Source organism: Mytilus galloprovincialis, chromosome 13 (genome assembly GCF_965363235.1).
Source record: "Mytilus galloprovincialis chromosome 13, xbMytGall1.hap1.1, whole genome shotgun sequence".
Lineage (NCBI taxonomy): Eukaryota > Metazoa > Mollusca > Bivalvia > Mytilida > Mytilidae > Mytilus > Mytilus galloprovincialis.
The window spans coordinates 40,114,723-40,130,909 of record NC_134850.1 but is presented as its reverse complement, the minus strand read 5'-3'; the positions used below and the strand labels follow the sequence as shown (position 1 = coordinate 40,130,909).

Genomic DNA, 16,187 nt, shown 5'->3' with positions numbered 1-16,187 from the left:
ATGGTACTTGTCATTTATTCAGCTCTTTTGATTGATTAATGGTATTTCAACACAAAACCTATCATAGCAGCATGACTGCTCCTTTATTCATGTTATTCATGTTATTCATGACTCTGCCTGTATGTATAAGTTTTTTTTGGAAAAGAAAAGGAAAGGATAGGAAACTTTGTTCAGATAGAGATAACATTTTGCTATGGGATAGTCCCCGAGTCTATTCAAATGTAAACAACCAGAGTACTAAAGCTTATATTTCTCTACCAAAATTAAGTGTGACATACTTCAAGCCTGCTGTTTTTACTACTCCCATCTTTACAGAATATACTTTATGTATGGTCAGATCCTATGTTGTGAACTTCATATGCATTCATACTTTACATGCTTTTCAATGGAAAATTTAATTCCCATGAAACAAAGATATTTGCTTAAAGGTTCACTCAGAATCTATGTCCTTGCATACATTTCCACTGTTATCTGTATGAACATTCCCCCTTTTTCGGAGTTTTTCCCCCTCCTCTCATCTAATTTTTAGTACATGTAACACAATAGCATTCTGAAGCTATTTTTGCCTTCCCCCCTCCAACCTTGAAAAAACTTATCTTACCATCATACCATGACCTCATATAAACTGAATCTTGTACACATATGAAAATCTATTTTTTGAACTCCCACCCACTTCCCCTTTTCCTCCTCTACTTACCTCGCCGTGAACTGATCACAGAGTCTGTTTCTGTACATGTATCACAACTTTGGTCTCTGCTAGCAACAGAAGAAGCATTTGCACTGAAAGAAAAACAGAAAAATTAGTTTCACATACATCTTTAAATCTCTTGTATTTGTGTAGATTGACAAAAAAAATCATATTTTGTTCTTCCAAATTTATTGATTGAGTGGTGACTGCTTTACACAAATCAAATTCATTTTTTGTGAGCACATATTTTTTCAAAGTCTGTTGACCAAATGTGATTATGGTTTTCTTTATTATTGAGAATTTTCAGATTGATTGTATCACAAACTGTCTGCCGAAAAATGGTGCTGAAAGTGGGTTAAACAGGAGTCAGTACTATTTAAAGTGACACAATTGCAAGAGGCACCAAGGGACAATGCTAATTGACCTGCAAACAAAAAGATAATAGAACTTATACGATGTGTCCTGTACCCCACTATGCGAACCTCGTGCCTAGTGCAAAAAGCCTGATTTAAATATTTATCTTTTAAGTTATATTTTATCTTCATCAATTAACTCACAGACAGATATCAAGATTCTCTTCATTAAGAAGCCATACAAGTTTTTGGCTAGGAATCAAATGCTTAAAGTTTGGGCATAGTGATTTAATAGTGGAATTTAAACAATTTCTCTTATCTTGAGATGATGTACAGTACACGAGAATAAAAGATGTTTTTCATCATCAACTTCATTTGAGGTGCATCTGACTCTGAGACATATTCTGCCTTGTTGGAGAGTACCCTGATAGCATCCTTGTTCAATTCTTAGTCTGTGAGAAGAAATATGCAATCGAGTGAAATTTCTCCTCTGTTCAGGTGATTGTAATAAAGTAAGATATCTTTCAAGACCAAAATGAGTCTTAAAAGTGCTATAGCTACAAAGCTTTCCATCAGCACAATTGTGCATTTGGTTTCTCCACTGTATTTCATAGTGCTGACACAAAAACTTTTTAATTAAAATTTTGAATCTAAAGTTGCTTGCAAAGGTTGTCTATATATGACACTGTTAAATTATAGAACTTTATATGAAATATTCTGTAATGGCTGTACTCTCAGTCCTACTTTGATAGCCTTTTTATTTAACTTTAGTTTATAACTATAACTATTTTATTTCAATTTGTCATGTGTGTGACACAAGAAAACATTCTAATCAATATCTATTTTAAACAACTATTACCATGATTCCTAGCCAATAGTAAAATTCAATACTTTATATCACCAATTCCACTCAATCACTATTACATGTATGCAAAAAACATAACAATTTAGCAAATTATTCCACCTGAAGGAACTTATACACTATATATATTATTTTGATGCACTGAACAACTGAATAGTACATCCTATTTATTTCAGGTGCATCACTCATTCTAATTGGGTAAGAAAAATCAAATGAATCCTTTATTGAGAAATTGAATAGCATGATAGATACCGTTCATTCAGTAAGGAATACATATAGTTCACTGATTAGCATAATGTATATACTTGCAAAAGCTCAGTTTACAAATTAAAGTTGTTTTTTAGGGAGGGTTATCTAGGGCCTGTTTTTTTCTTATTGCATATATATATATAAATCATATTCATCATAACATGGTAATGTTAATTCAGGAATTAGTGTTTTACAATTATTTTTATGATTGCATTTTTGAACAATGGACATAAATGTAAGATTGATTAATGAGACTTTAGGAATTGCTGTATACTTATTAAACAATATATCATGCTAATGAAATCTTTGCAAACACTTTACAGTATGTTACTATGTATATGTTTTTGACAATCTGAACTCTTTTATCTTTTGCATTTTGTCGAACTCTTGGTGTATCTGTTATCTTGCAAAAGCTAAGAGTCAATACAAATCGCCTGTATACTGCCGATATTCATTGAAAGCTTAGCAATGAGTAGTAAGATGTATACCATACTGGCTAGTGCCTGAATTTCTTAGAGTAGGATAAACACATTTGAAATACCCTCCAACTATAGAGGGACAGATATATAAGCTCTTTGGATGTGGTCAGGAGACACTATGTTTGATTACTACTTACTGAAATGAGGGAGGTCTACTGTCACCTATACCTCCTACTCTCTCTGTAGGCGGGTGTACATCTCCTGCTTGAGAATCTGTACATTGAGACTGGGAATCTGATGTGCTGCTTTCTGCTGGAACCAGCTACAAAAACAAAAAAAACATTTATATTTTAACTAAATTGTTTCTCTATAATCAATGATTTTAATCAGAATACTGAACCTTGATAAAATAATTATAATCTAACTTTGAGTTAAATTTAGTAAAGAAACATATAATGGCAATGTGCCAATATTTTGACAAGTTCTCTCCCTTTGTCTGTACCTGTATTATTTGGTACAACCAAACTTTTTGGGGGGAAAACAATATAGAGACTGATGAGACAATCCATATTTATAAATACTGTCATCATGCAATGTTTAAATTAACTACATTTTTTAAGATTACCCCAGACTTACTTTCTGTATACGGAATATGAAACTTTTTTTAAAGTTAAATTCAATCAATGCAAAATAAAATTTATTGTTGATAGCAAATTTTCATGTGGGGATTATTCTTGCTTATATCATACATGTAATAGCATAAAATACAAGAATAGTTTGTTAGTGCATCGGGAATATTGATGTAAAGGGTACACTTATTGTTAGATGCATAGATTTAACCCACCCAATAAAATTTTATGCATCACACACAATCTAGAAAATAAAAACAGCAAACAATGTTTACAATTCAGAGATTTACAGTATAACTTTGAATTCAGATACTTTACACAGCCCAAAATTGACCATGTCAATCTCTGTCCCTTCTTCATATACAATTCCTGACAGATCACATATAACAAATCTAATCTAGTGACAAGCAGACCTTATGAACACAATCTATAATTGATTATTATCCCTTTCTAAAAGATATATAACCCACTATAATATTTTATTTTGAGAGTTTGTCAATAAGTCTGGAATCATAGGCTCCATCTAATCAAATATTACTTTTATATCCTCTTATAGACTAAATGTATTCCATCAATATTAACTTCTTTCTGCTTTGTAATGACGGGTTGAATGATTGTCTCAGTAATGTAGATGCTGACAGGTACTTTATGGTCATACTTTGATGTATTGTAAATTCACAAATTATTGGGTGCATTTACTATTGCTATTTCAATATGACAGACCAGAATGTGAGAATAATAATTGAATATATATGAAAAGCTGCTTACACAAATGTGTGTCAGAATTTAGAATATGAGTTTTATAATTGTGTTACTCACTAAGTTCACAATACATGTAATATATAAACTTTGATTTTTTTTTTTTTAATTTACAGTACTTAAGGTCACAATTTGATGTATTTAGGAACTTTCAAACTAATGTTATACCCTGTTTACAATTGTTACAAGCTAGACTTTTAAAATCAGAAATGATATTTGACAGTTTTACCAAAAGCTCTTGGTCAAATTTGAGTTTTTTTTTTGTAAGGCTGTAATTTATGGGATCCCTAAATAAGCATTCTTGACAGTTTATGCAACTTTATCCAAAGGAGTTTTTGTGTTTCATGCAATTTCAACACTTAGTCTATTCTTATTCATGCCAGCCAGTTTTTCCAGAAAAAATCCCAGTAAATGAAGACTGGAGAAAAAAACCTTCACATCCTTAGTGTTGATAGTATAGTGGTACAGTAATTGAACTACTTTGACCACTTTGCCACTGATGCCGCCAACAAAACTGAAGTTCTAAATCAAAGTTAGGCAAGATTTAGATATATGACAAATAAATGTATTCTTGTGAACATGCAGAGTTTGGACTAATAGGCAAGACAGAATTAAGCTGTGTTTTTATTTATCAATATATGTGCCTGAACTGGATTTGAAGAAAAACTTTTATCACTTTTGAAATATCATCTATCAATATTAGCTTTATGTTTGATCTTTCAGAGCACTTTTCAAAAAATTAATAGGTAGGCGTGTTATTGCAGTGAGAACAGGACCTTGCAGTACAATCACTAACAATTATAAGGGTGGATTATACACCTTTAACAATGGCTGAATAACTTGATCAATATGATACGAATCTCATCTTCATACAAGTTTCTCACAATACAAAATTGGTCTAGTATAAATATCTGTACAATTGGGACTGAAGAAGCTCAAGTTGATTACACACAACAAATGACTTAAACTTAGATTTAAAGTCACTTTTTACGTCAAAATCCAAAGCTTATTGTTAATATTTATGTTAAGAAACAAAACTTTTTGTTGATAATTCACTAGATGAGATCAGAAATCAATTAACAAGTACAAAATTAAACATGTTTTTCTTGTAAGTATTCATAACAAGCATCATCATAATATAAGGAGATGGGGAATATATGATTGCCAATGAGAAATTGAATATTATACATGCAAATACTAATATCAGAATTTACGATTTAATTTAAAATATGCAAATTATGAAAACCACTCAAGACAAATTATCATATATGACAACTATAACTTTGGGGTACATTTGGAGTTTGATGACCATTAAATGACCATGATATACATTGTCTGTATTTTCTGAGTCATCAGGTGAAGATCCTTAATTGACCACTGTATGTCACTTTTTTTAGTTTGTCACTGTGTGGTTGCCTCATTGACATATACCTTAATACCTATTGATTATATTTCTTTCGAATTATACAGCTGCACGGTTAGCCACTAGTCCGATGCCCCAGACTAGTAAAATTTCATTCGGACTAGTAAGTTTTTGCAAAACTTTCTTTGGCCAAAAAAGAAAAATGTCAGAATATTGGTCTTCGGACTAGTAGTTGAAAAAGTTTTTGGTGCAGACTGGACGACTCAATATGATACCTTTCAATTCATCAAGATCTTTACTCATTGATCTTTAAACCTAATACATGTGTTGTCTAATGGCTTCAATCCTTTCAAGCTATGCAGGTCTTACTGACAACACCAGAAACACTCTTTTAAGTTTATTTCATTGCTAGACCAAATGTTCAATTTCAGCATAATTTAATAACTTTGTTACTAGTGTAACTGTGTCTTGTCAAGTAAATACTGATTTTTTGTTCGACAGAATTTCCAAAGATAAGGAGTTGGTTATGATTGGCAATGAGACCACTTTCCAACAGAGACTAAATGAAGTAGATAGATACAAATGTATAAGAAGATGTTGTACGAGTGCCAATGTTAGCAACTATAGGTTACTTTAAGGCTGTCAACTCATTAACAAAACACATACTGCATCGCAAGCTCTAAAAGCCTGGACATGACAAATGAAAATGTCCAGTGGCAAATATCTAATGCATATTCACTAATGCGTTAAGTGTGTCAATCAATCAGACTTCATTTTCTAAGGAATTCAAATGCTTGTTTTGAACCAGAAAACATAGTAAATAGGAAACACTTTCAAATATACATGTATGGGACTATGGGCAAATTGTTGTGAAGATAGCACTGATACATCATAAACTGTTTACAAAAACTTAAAATCCTTTTAGCAAATTTTTATAATTTTGTGAATGTCAAAAGAAGAGAAAATCATCAATAAGATTATATTGTATGAAATCCTCAAAGGGCACCTGCTAATCTGATTTATTATATATAAAAAGTAAGTAATCTATCAATCATGTCTATCAGAAATCTCTTTGATGTGAAGCTATCTTTAAAACAAAACACTCAACATGTTTACAATCCTCATTATAACTAAAAGATAAATGGCACAAATACTCTTCTGTTTTCTCTTCATACTTTTGCATTTGGATTTATTGTCTAAAATGTGTATTAACTTACAGAAAACAGCACAAAAAGTACAGGAAGGGATCTTTAAAGCTTTAGCAATGAGTCATGTATTCATCTACGTGTATTTCGCTTAGAACTGACCATTGCATTGGACTTTCTCTTCAACTTTAACCAAAGTGGAAGCCAATATGTTGCTCTATTCGTTCCTATACATAACGTTTGTAAATTATTACTAAACTATGATTGATTTTTCTTTTACCTCCAGCAGCAAATATTTCATGCATAATTTGAACAAGAATAAGATTATTTATAAAGTTTAGTACTCAGTATGAGTAGATTCTGCAAAGTTGGTACACCAAATAAAGGACAGAAAAAAAGGAGGACCAATATCTCCAGCATTTGTTTCACTGTTTAGTGACTTGTCAACATTAAATTCCTAATACTGAAATAAATATAAGTACCAGTTGATAATTAAATTTACACATGTTACATGGAAAGTATGGACAAATCATTTATTTGCTGGGTTGGAATAAAATTCCACTTATCAGACCCTTGCAATATTGTTTTACTGTATGAAAGGAGGCATAGGTGTACTAAAGACTCATATGTGCTTGAACCTTGGAACAAATTAAAGTAAACAAGATTTTTATGTGTTTGCTAACTTAGTTTATAGTTTTAAAATAAATATCACAGTATTCAATTAAGAGTGACAAAGCTACAAATTGACTAAATCGCTACTATCATCTTTCTTTTCTTAGTTACAGTGGTGGTCGTAAGTCATTACTACAACTACAGAGATCATAAGTAATGTTTTACATACCATGTACATGTACATTTTTGCACATTGTACTTGACCTTGCCACTGCAAAATCAGTTATAATTTTTAATGGTTTAATATATCAATAATTCATCAAGGGGTATCCTATCTATTTTCCTGTAACTGACACTTGCAGTATTTGTCTCTGTTTTTAGTAAAGTTAAAGGATAACAAGGGGTTGACATTTTTTTATGGCAGACTATGCTTCAAAAAAGAGGAATAGATATGAAAGGTCCCACCCCTAACAAAATGGCAACTAGTCCTTCACATGATAAGGCCTTTACAAACTACAAGTCTGTTTCCTGCCTCAAGAACTACCAAAGTTTAATTGACTTTGTTAAAGAAGACTTTGAACCCTATTCATACCTGTCTCCCGCACAAATGACGAAATTCTGGATATCTTCCGCTTGCCAGTCTGCTCTAAGTAAACAGGTCAAATATTTTATTTGAAAACAAGATTTCAGAGGTTGGTTGGTGTGCCTATTTTTGCTCCGTATTCAGCCAAATTCGCTTTAAATGGTGAAAGGTCCAGGACCAATTGAATTTTAAGTCACATGCAAGTAAGAGTTCCAGTTTAAGAAAGACAAAGAGTTTTTGTATACAGCATCAGTGTAGAGAATGGTAGGTCTATGACTTTTGCAATTCAAACACGACACATTCCCTATTAGAAGGTACAGGTCCCAGACATGAGACCTACACTAACTTGCACACTGACAATTTGTAGCTCACCTTGGTCTATGTGCATATAATAAACGAAGGACACAGATGGATTCATGACAAAATTGTGTTTTGGTGATGGTGATGTGTTTGTAGATCTTACTTTACTGAACATTCTTGCTGCTTACAATTATCTCTATCTATATTGAACTTGGATTAGTAGATAAAATATTTTGTTAAAATTTACAAAATATACAAAATTTATGAAAATTGTTAAAAATTGACTATAAAGGGCAATAACTCCTTAAGGGGTAAATTGACCATTTTGATCATGTTGACTTATTTGAAGGTCTTACTTTGCTGTACATTATTGCTGTTTACAGTTTATCTCTATCTATAATAATATTCAAGATAATAATTAAAAGCTGTAAAATTTTCTTTAAATTACCAATTCAGGGGCAGCAACCCAACAACGGGTTGCCTGATTGGTCTGAAAATTTCATGACAGAAAGGTCTTGACCAAATTAACAATTCCTAATGTTAGATTTGCTTTAAATGCTTTGGTTTCAGAGATATGAGCCAAAAACTACATTTGACCCTATGTTCTATTTTTAGCCATGTAGGCCATCTTGGTTCGCAGGTGGGGTCATCGGTCCCATTTTTTAAACTAGATACCCTAATGATGATTGTGGACAAGATTGGTTAAATTTGTCCTAGTAGTTTCAAAGGAGAAATTTTTTGTAAAAGATTACATAAATTTACGAAAAATTGTTAAAAATTGACTGAAAAGGGCAATATCTCCTTTAAGGGTCAACTGACCTTTTTGTTCATGTGACTTTTTTTGTATATCTTACTTTGTTGAACATTATTGCTATTAACATTTTATCTCTATCTATAATAATATTCAAGACTATAACCAAAAACAGCAAAATTTCCTTAAAATTACCAATTTAGGGGCAACATTCCAATTTATATATATAACAGGTTGTCCGATTCATCTGAAAATTTTAGACCTGATAAACAATTTTTCCCTGTCAGATTTGCTCTAAATGCTTTGGTTTCAGAGATATAAGCCAAAATCTACATTTTACCCCTATGTTTTATTTTTAGCCATGGCGGCCATCTTGGTTGGTTGGTCGGGTTAAACTAGATACCCCAATGATGATTGTGGCCAAGTTTGGTTAAATTTGGTCCAGTAGTTTCAGAGGAGAAGATTTTTGTAAAAGTTAACAGACGACGCCGGACAATGGACGCAAAGTGATAAGAAAAGCTCACTTGGCCCTTCGGGCCAGGTGAGCAAAAAATGAATGGACAAGAACTGTCATATTCCTGACTTGGTACAGGCATTTTCAAATGTAGAAAATGGTTGATTCAACCTGGATTTATAGCGCTAAACCTCTCACTTTGATGACAGTCTCATCAAATTCCGTTATATTTACAATCATGCGTGAACTAAATAGACATAATAAATAAAATAGTCAAAATATGGGTACAGCAGTCATCATCCTGTAACAATTTTAAAAGGAACAATTTAACAGAACACAAAAACATCTATCTACAAACACATTCATTGATTCGCGTGTCTGACGTCAGAAAATTTTAAACGTCACATATATTTGTCGTTCAATGTACAAAAAAAAATGTATATATATATACAAACAATTTTAAAATTTCACATGGGCAACGTTAGCATACAGGGTTAAAAAATCAAAAGTATGTAAGAACTAATTTCAGATATAGACCGAGATTTAAAATAGCCCAAAAGTTATATAGAATTTATAAGAATCCACAAATAGTTCATTCCACTATGCGATTGAATAATTTTGATGTTTGTGGTTCAACGTATTTTCTAATTCATAATAGAAATATATCATAATGACATATAATAGAACAATATCATACTGACAGGATCTTTTAAAGTACAGAGTCACGTTATAAGAACCAAAGAAACACAAAAAGTCGCATATACAAAACACACCAGCAAATCAAAGCGCTGTAAGCGCTGAAGGCAGATAACCAAAACCCAAGGCAAACTTAATTATGAAAACTTTGGCAATGTTGCTTCAACATTAAACATTCATATAGTACATTTATGTTTATCTAATGAATTAATTATTAAAGCAAATAATTTATATTTTATCAAGGTTTCAAAAGCAATGCATATATCAATGTATATTTTTTATGGTGAGTCTGCAGTGGTACAAGTTTGCAATGATTTCAGTTGTTCTACTTGGTAGTTAACGTTGGTTTTAGTTGACTGCTAGTAGTACAAGTTGACTTAGTACGAACATGTAATAGAATGAATGAACTGGTTTCACTGGAAAAAAAACTGAGTTTGTGTTCTAGAGTACAAAAGTTATGAGACACGAATCAGACAAATGTTCACTACTACAGGGATCAAAGGTGTTATTTTGTCCCATACATGAATATATATGGTTTAGGTGTGGGGATCTCAACAGTTTTCAAGTTCTCAAACAGGTAGGGGTAGGGTGACTCTAGGGACTTCCCCTATATTTCATTTGATTTATTATATTGTCCCATACATGAATATATATGGTATAGGGGTGAGGATCTCATCAGTTTCCAAGTTCTCAAACAGGAGGGGGTACGGTGACCCCAGGGACTCCCCCTATATTTCATTTAATTAGTTATATTGGCCCATACATACATGAATATAAATTGTTTCGGTGTGGGGATCTGGACTGTTTTCAAGTTTTCAAACAGGAGGGGTGGGGTGACCACAGGGACTTCCCCTATATTTCATTTTATTTGTTATATTGTCCCATACATGAGTATATATGGTTTAGGGGTGAAGATCTTGACCATTTCCAAGTTCTCAAACAGGAGGATGTACAGTGACCCCAGGGACTCCCCATATATTTCATTTGAATTGTTATATTGTCCCATACATGAATAAATGTATATATGGTTAAGGGGTGGGGATCTTAACGGTTTTCAAATTCTCAAACAGGAAGGGGTGACCCAAGGACTCCCCCTATATTTCATCTGATTTGTTATATTGTCTAATACATGAATATATATGGTTTAGGGGTGGGGATCTCGACCGTTTTTAAATTCTAAAACAGCAGGGGTGTGGTGACCCCCAGCGACTCTCCTATATTTCATTTGATTTTTCATATAGTCACAAACATGAATATATATGGTTACGGGGTGGGGATCTTGACCGTTTCCAAGTTCTCAAACAGGAGGGGGTGGGGTGACTCCAGGGACTCCCCCTATATTTTATTTGATTTATTATATTGTCCTATACTTGAATATATGGTTTAGGGGTGGAGATCTAAACCGTTTCCAAGTTATCAAACAGGAGGGGGTAGAGTGGTCCAAAGGACGCCAACTTTATATCATATGATTTGCTTACGTTCAGGCATTATATAATATAGTTGCATTATTTGTGAAATTAAAGTAAGAAACTTCCAGCTACTTTAATATGTTAATTGACCCTTCAAAATTGAGAAAAAAATACCCCTTCAAAACTGCAGTAATATGTTTACACTTTAAAAGCATCTCACATGCATTATCATCATTTATCACTGATAAAGAAAAATTTATACTGTGACCATGAACATATACATTGTTAGATATACTGTTCCCAGCTGTCACATTGTATTGGATTTTGACATTAAAATTTGTAAAAAAGTAATTTTGAGTTTCAGTATAAAATATTTTCTGATTTTTCTTTCTTTTACATATATATTTTTGTTTTCAATTCTAGTGTTTATATTCATTTACCATGCATAGATGTATTTTGTCACCTGCCTGGATTTTTTAGTAGTTGATCGCCAAAACCCGGAATTACCCTTATCCGCTTCCGGAATCGACTCCGATATTGTAAAATTTTGTCTTCACGGCAGCCATTGTTATATGTTTACGATGTTGTTTTTGATAATCAGGTACGATTTACTCGAATTTACACATTATTTGTCGGCGATTTTCTGTATAAAGCTAGCGGTTGAACAAAATGAACGTCTCTGTCATGAATAATAATGATGAAAATAATTTTTTAGATCGTTTATTTGAAGACTTTGGTGAAAAGGTTTGTGAAGTTATTTTTTATTTTCTTTCAAGTGGAGGTGACTCCGTCGGGCATAGCTAGAAACCAAGTTGAAATTCCGCTTGCAAAAGTGGAAGGTCATGGACCTCGGATCACCGCTAATTTGCACCCCTGCCTACAAATTGTCTCCTTAATTGAAATTACTCCCAACAGCATGAACAGTTAACTTATTATATAATAGACTACTGACGTAGTTGTACATGTACTACGTATTGATGACAAACAATATTCCTACGACTTTTGCCATTTGGGAAATCTAAACTAATTGTCTAAAGAGATTTTCGGCGATTAAGTTTCCTAATGAGCACTACTTCCTATGTGTAACTTCAAAACTTTTGGAGGTTTCGATGATCATTTAAGGTTTTTCTGATCATATTTTTTGTAATCCAGAATAAAAAGAAATAAAAAAGTGTTCAATTAGTTATATATAACATAGTAGTCAGCTAGATAATAACAATGGCAAGTATTTTAGCATTTATTGGGTAGAACACAAATCTAGGGTGCTCGCATTATGCAGCTTAACTGCATAAAAATGAAAGATAATACAAACACATTGACGGGATGTTTAAGTACCGACTATGCAACTTTTTGTGATTTTTATTTCAGGTGTTTCTGCGTTCAGATCCCCCTTTACCACCCTCATATAATCTGTACAAAGCATGATTGAGTATGAATACATGTAGTTCTTTCCATATATTTCTTTCTAGAAAATACTCGAAACGAAAGAAGATTAGGGTTTCAATGATATTTTAAGCATTCAGATGCAAAATCAAATCACACACATGCACATTTGAAACATAAAACAATGTGGTTCTGACAATTTTTTGCTTGAATCTTGTATTTCTACCTTTTATCATGATAACGTGATCAAATCATAATTATCATATTTAAATAAATATTTCTGAACATGCTGAAAGATTAAATATTGTTAACTAAATAAATTAGATGCAAATCATTTCTTTGCCTTTCTTATGAATCGGTAAATTTCAGCTGTCAGACAACTAGTTAACCTTGATTGTAATTTGTAATGAGTGGATATTAAAGTAGGGCATGTTTTGATAGTACTTGTTCATCATGTCACTTTTACAACTGGAAATGTGTGGCTGTTATGACAAAAGGTCCAGTCAAAAAGACACATACACTGGCATTTTTTCTGAATTATGTTAAAATGACAAAACCATGTTGTGTGTCTGGTATGAGATACGCACAACTGCACCAGAATATAATTTATAGGACTTGTCATTAAAAATACAAATTAAAGCTTTTAAGAAATTATAAAGTTTCAAAACATTTAGCCTTGTAGTTTCATTTTAAAGTCCTGGGGAGACCAGGAGAATTCATGAAACCATTTCATAAATGTTTCATTTTCATGTAAACTAAAATACTTTTGTCAAAAATGTGTACATACCCAAGAAACAACTCGGCCATTAAAACATGGCAACTTTGCTTCATCATCAACAATTTCTTCTTTCACAACACTGAAATTATAAATTTGTCATTCATAATTTTCATGTATACAAGATTCATTTCATTTGGTTGAAGCAAACTTAAGTTCAAGGGAATCGAAACAAAAAAAGTTGGCTACTTTGGCATTTATAAAGAGGCATTAAAAAAGCAAATTTGATCTGTGTTTTGTGGTATTGAATCAGCGTTAATTATCATGTTTATAAGTTTCATAACATTTGGTTAACTAAATTTAAAGAATCATGAGAATGGAAACTAATTTCAGGACATACAGATGAACAAAGTTAATATTCAATGCCCTTTCCACTAAACAGGGCCTTAAAAAACTCAAAGTTGTGATTTTTTTTAATATCAGGTGACTCGTCTATGATCTATCTGAAAACTTATTAATATTACCTCAGCTGACCCTTTGTTTAAGGAGTAATTATTCAACTGGGGTCATGTGCCATTGGGGCTGTTTATTATATTCTGTTAAGTGTTTATTTTTTGTTCATTGTGTGTGTCTGTTTAGATTGAACTTGAGGTTTTAGATTGTCTGTCCAGTAAGTATGATTTTGTAAATGTACACAGTTTTCCATTTTTTCAAACATCAAAGGAAAGGAGATAAAATCCCTTGATTTTCTGTAAAACTCCTCAATCAAACATTTCGGATTATTTTTCATACAACAATCCCTTTTCCTTGTGATGTCAGGCATTTCTTGTGTGACAACAAATTTCTTAAGAATGTGATCTACCAAGTGCAACTTCTGAAACATCAGATCTGCACCTGATCAAATCTTGATCTTGTTTATTTGAAGAAATTATTTCAGAAAAAATAATATTAGATGCCAAAGGAATATATATAAATGCTGAAATGACTTTAAATCTGTGCATATTTGACTTTTTCTAGAGGTGCTCTATTGACCAGGTGATGTCTGACTTGTACTAAACAGGTTGGGATCAAACCCTCTATATGGTGATTATACCTGTATAGAGGGATAATCCTTCTATAGAGGGGTAAAATTATCCCTCTATAGAGGGGTATTTTTGTTTAGACTGGATTTAAATCAAAATAGGGCAGAATGGCATTCTCTACTTATTATGGCAGTAACCTGGAATAGTTGATGCACCAATTGATGTACTTAATTTAATATGCACATGCCCAGTTTGATGCTTATCTGACTAAATATAAAAGCTATTGTTCACCATGATTGAAAGCTGTGATGATCAGGTAAATTCTACTCACTTATGCCTCACTGAACAGAATTTCTATTGTTAGATTTAACATGAAATTTAAAGGTCAACTATTCCTTTTGTTGTTGATCAGGTGTTCAGATAGGTTTACAATAGATTGCAAGTTTTGTCACTTTAGCAGAAAACTGGTTATCCCAATTTTTAGTAAAGTGCATATGTTGATGCGTATAATGCTAGAGATTATAGCCAGTATAACTAGAAAATGCCATTCTGCCCTAATTTGCTTTAAATCCAGTGCAAACAAAAACACCCCTCTAAAGAGGGATAATTTTATCCCTCTAAAGAAGGATTATCCCTCTATAGAGGTATAATCACCATACAGGGGGTTTGTTCCCAACCTGCTAAAACATCCACATGGCTGCCAAGACTCACAAATTTTCATGCTCATTTAGTAGCAATTCCTTCAATCTTTAACCTATTTTCTTTTTGATCTTTACAATCTTGGCTAAATCTCACGCATTTGCTTCATGAAAACTTGGTAGTACTGCATCCCCAGTATCAATGGGGTTTATGTTGCTTGTATTTTGTTTTCTATGTTATTTTTGAATAATCTTGTTGTTTTTTGTGTCAGAACATTGTCAGTTAGTTTTAAACTAATAGATGAGTTTAAATATCACTTTGGTTTCTTTTGCCTCTTTATTTTCCAATACACCTCATCACTAATCCTGGCTGACCCGGCCGTTTGAACTTTTGACGTCAACAACAATCAGTTTTCCATTGTGGCGTCAGATATTTTGTTTTATGACATCAAAATTTAACGGGAACCTGTGTGATATCCAATAATGGCAGACAAATAGCGATAAGGTGTATATTAATGCAATAAAATGAAATGTTATTTGTAAATTATATTTTTTTACCAGTAGTCTACTGGTTGTTTTACTCATACTGCAAAAGTGACAGTATTAATTAATACTCTGAAAATCTGAATTAAACATTATTGCGGGCACCTAGATCTTTCATGATGTGCAACTGGCTTTAACTTACCCGAAGTCATCATCCACCGATTTGAAGAAAAATTTGTAATTTGGTCTGTTTAAAGCGTTCTTAAAATCACCAAGATTTACACGATCAGCGGGAATAGGTAGTTTGATTAAATAAGGAGTGTCTTCGTCATCTATATAATAGATGATTTTTGTCTCCTCCATCCCGAAGGAGGATGTCTGATGTTGTTAAATCCACAATGATTATCAAGTTTCTGTGGAAAATGGCGTCCAAATGTTTTCTTCTGGTCAGTGCCAAATTGAAACCCGTATGTCAATCAGTTAATTTTCGTTTCCGAAAATGAAAATTAAATATCTTAAACTTTCACATCACTTAATAAGAAAAAAATGATAGTTTTATTAAAATCAAGAAATTAACCACTGGTAAATTGTAATGATTTTCTCTATTTTCACATACAGAATTATTTCTTTCGACTTTTGCTTTGTTTCGGATTTAGTAATCGACATTCAAATGG

At 32.4% G+C, this 16,187-nt stretch overlaps 1 protein-coding gene across 6 annotated transcripts in view; it reads right to left on the bottom strand.

The window, feature by feature from the left end:
• Positions 1-16,045, bottom strand: part of LOC143056022 (segment polarity protein dishevelled homolog DVL-3-like) — a 54,566-nt gene extending 38,521 nt beyond the window's left edge. The window contains exons 1-4 of one of the 6 annotated variants that reach the window (XM_076229093.1): positions 15,716-16,045; positions 13,443-13,512; positions 2,769-2,893; positions 698-780 (exon numbers count right to left, since the gene is read on the bottom strand). In XM_076229093.1, coding sequence (XP_076085208.1) covers positions 698-780; positions 2,769-2,893; positions 13,443-13,512; positions 15,716-15,876 — 439 coding nt within the window. In that variant the 5' untranslated portion in view covers positions 15,877-16,045. The remainder of the gene's footprint in view (positions 1-697; positions 781-2,768; positions 2,894-13,442; positions 13,513-15,715) is intronic. The other 5 variants (XM_076229090.1, XM_076229091.1, XM_076229095.1 and 2 more) reach the window with 5 other exon arrangements.
• Between the last annotated feature and the right edge of the window lie 142 nt (positions 16,046-16,187).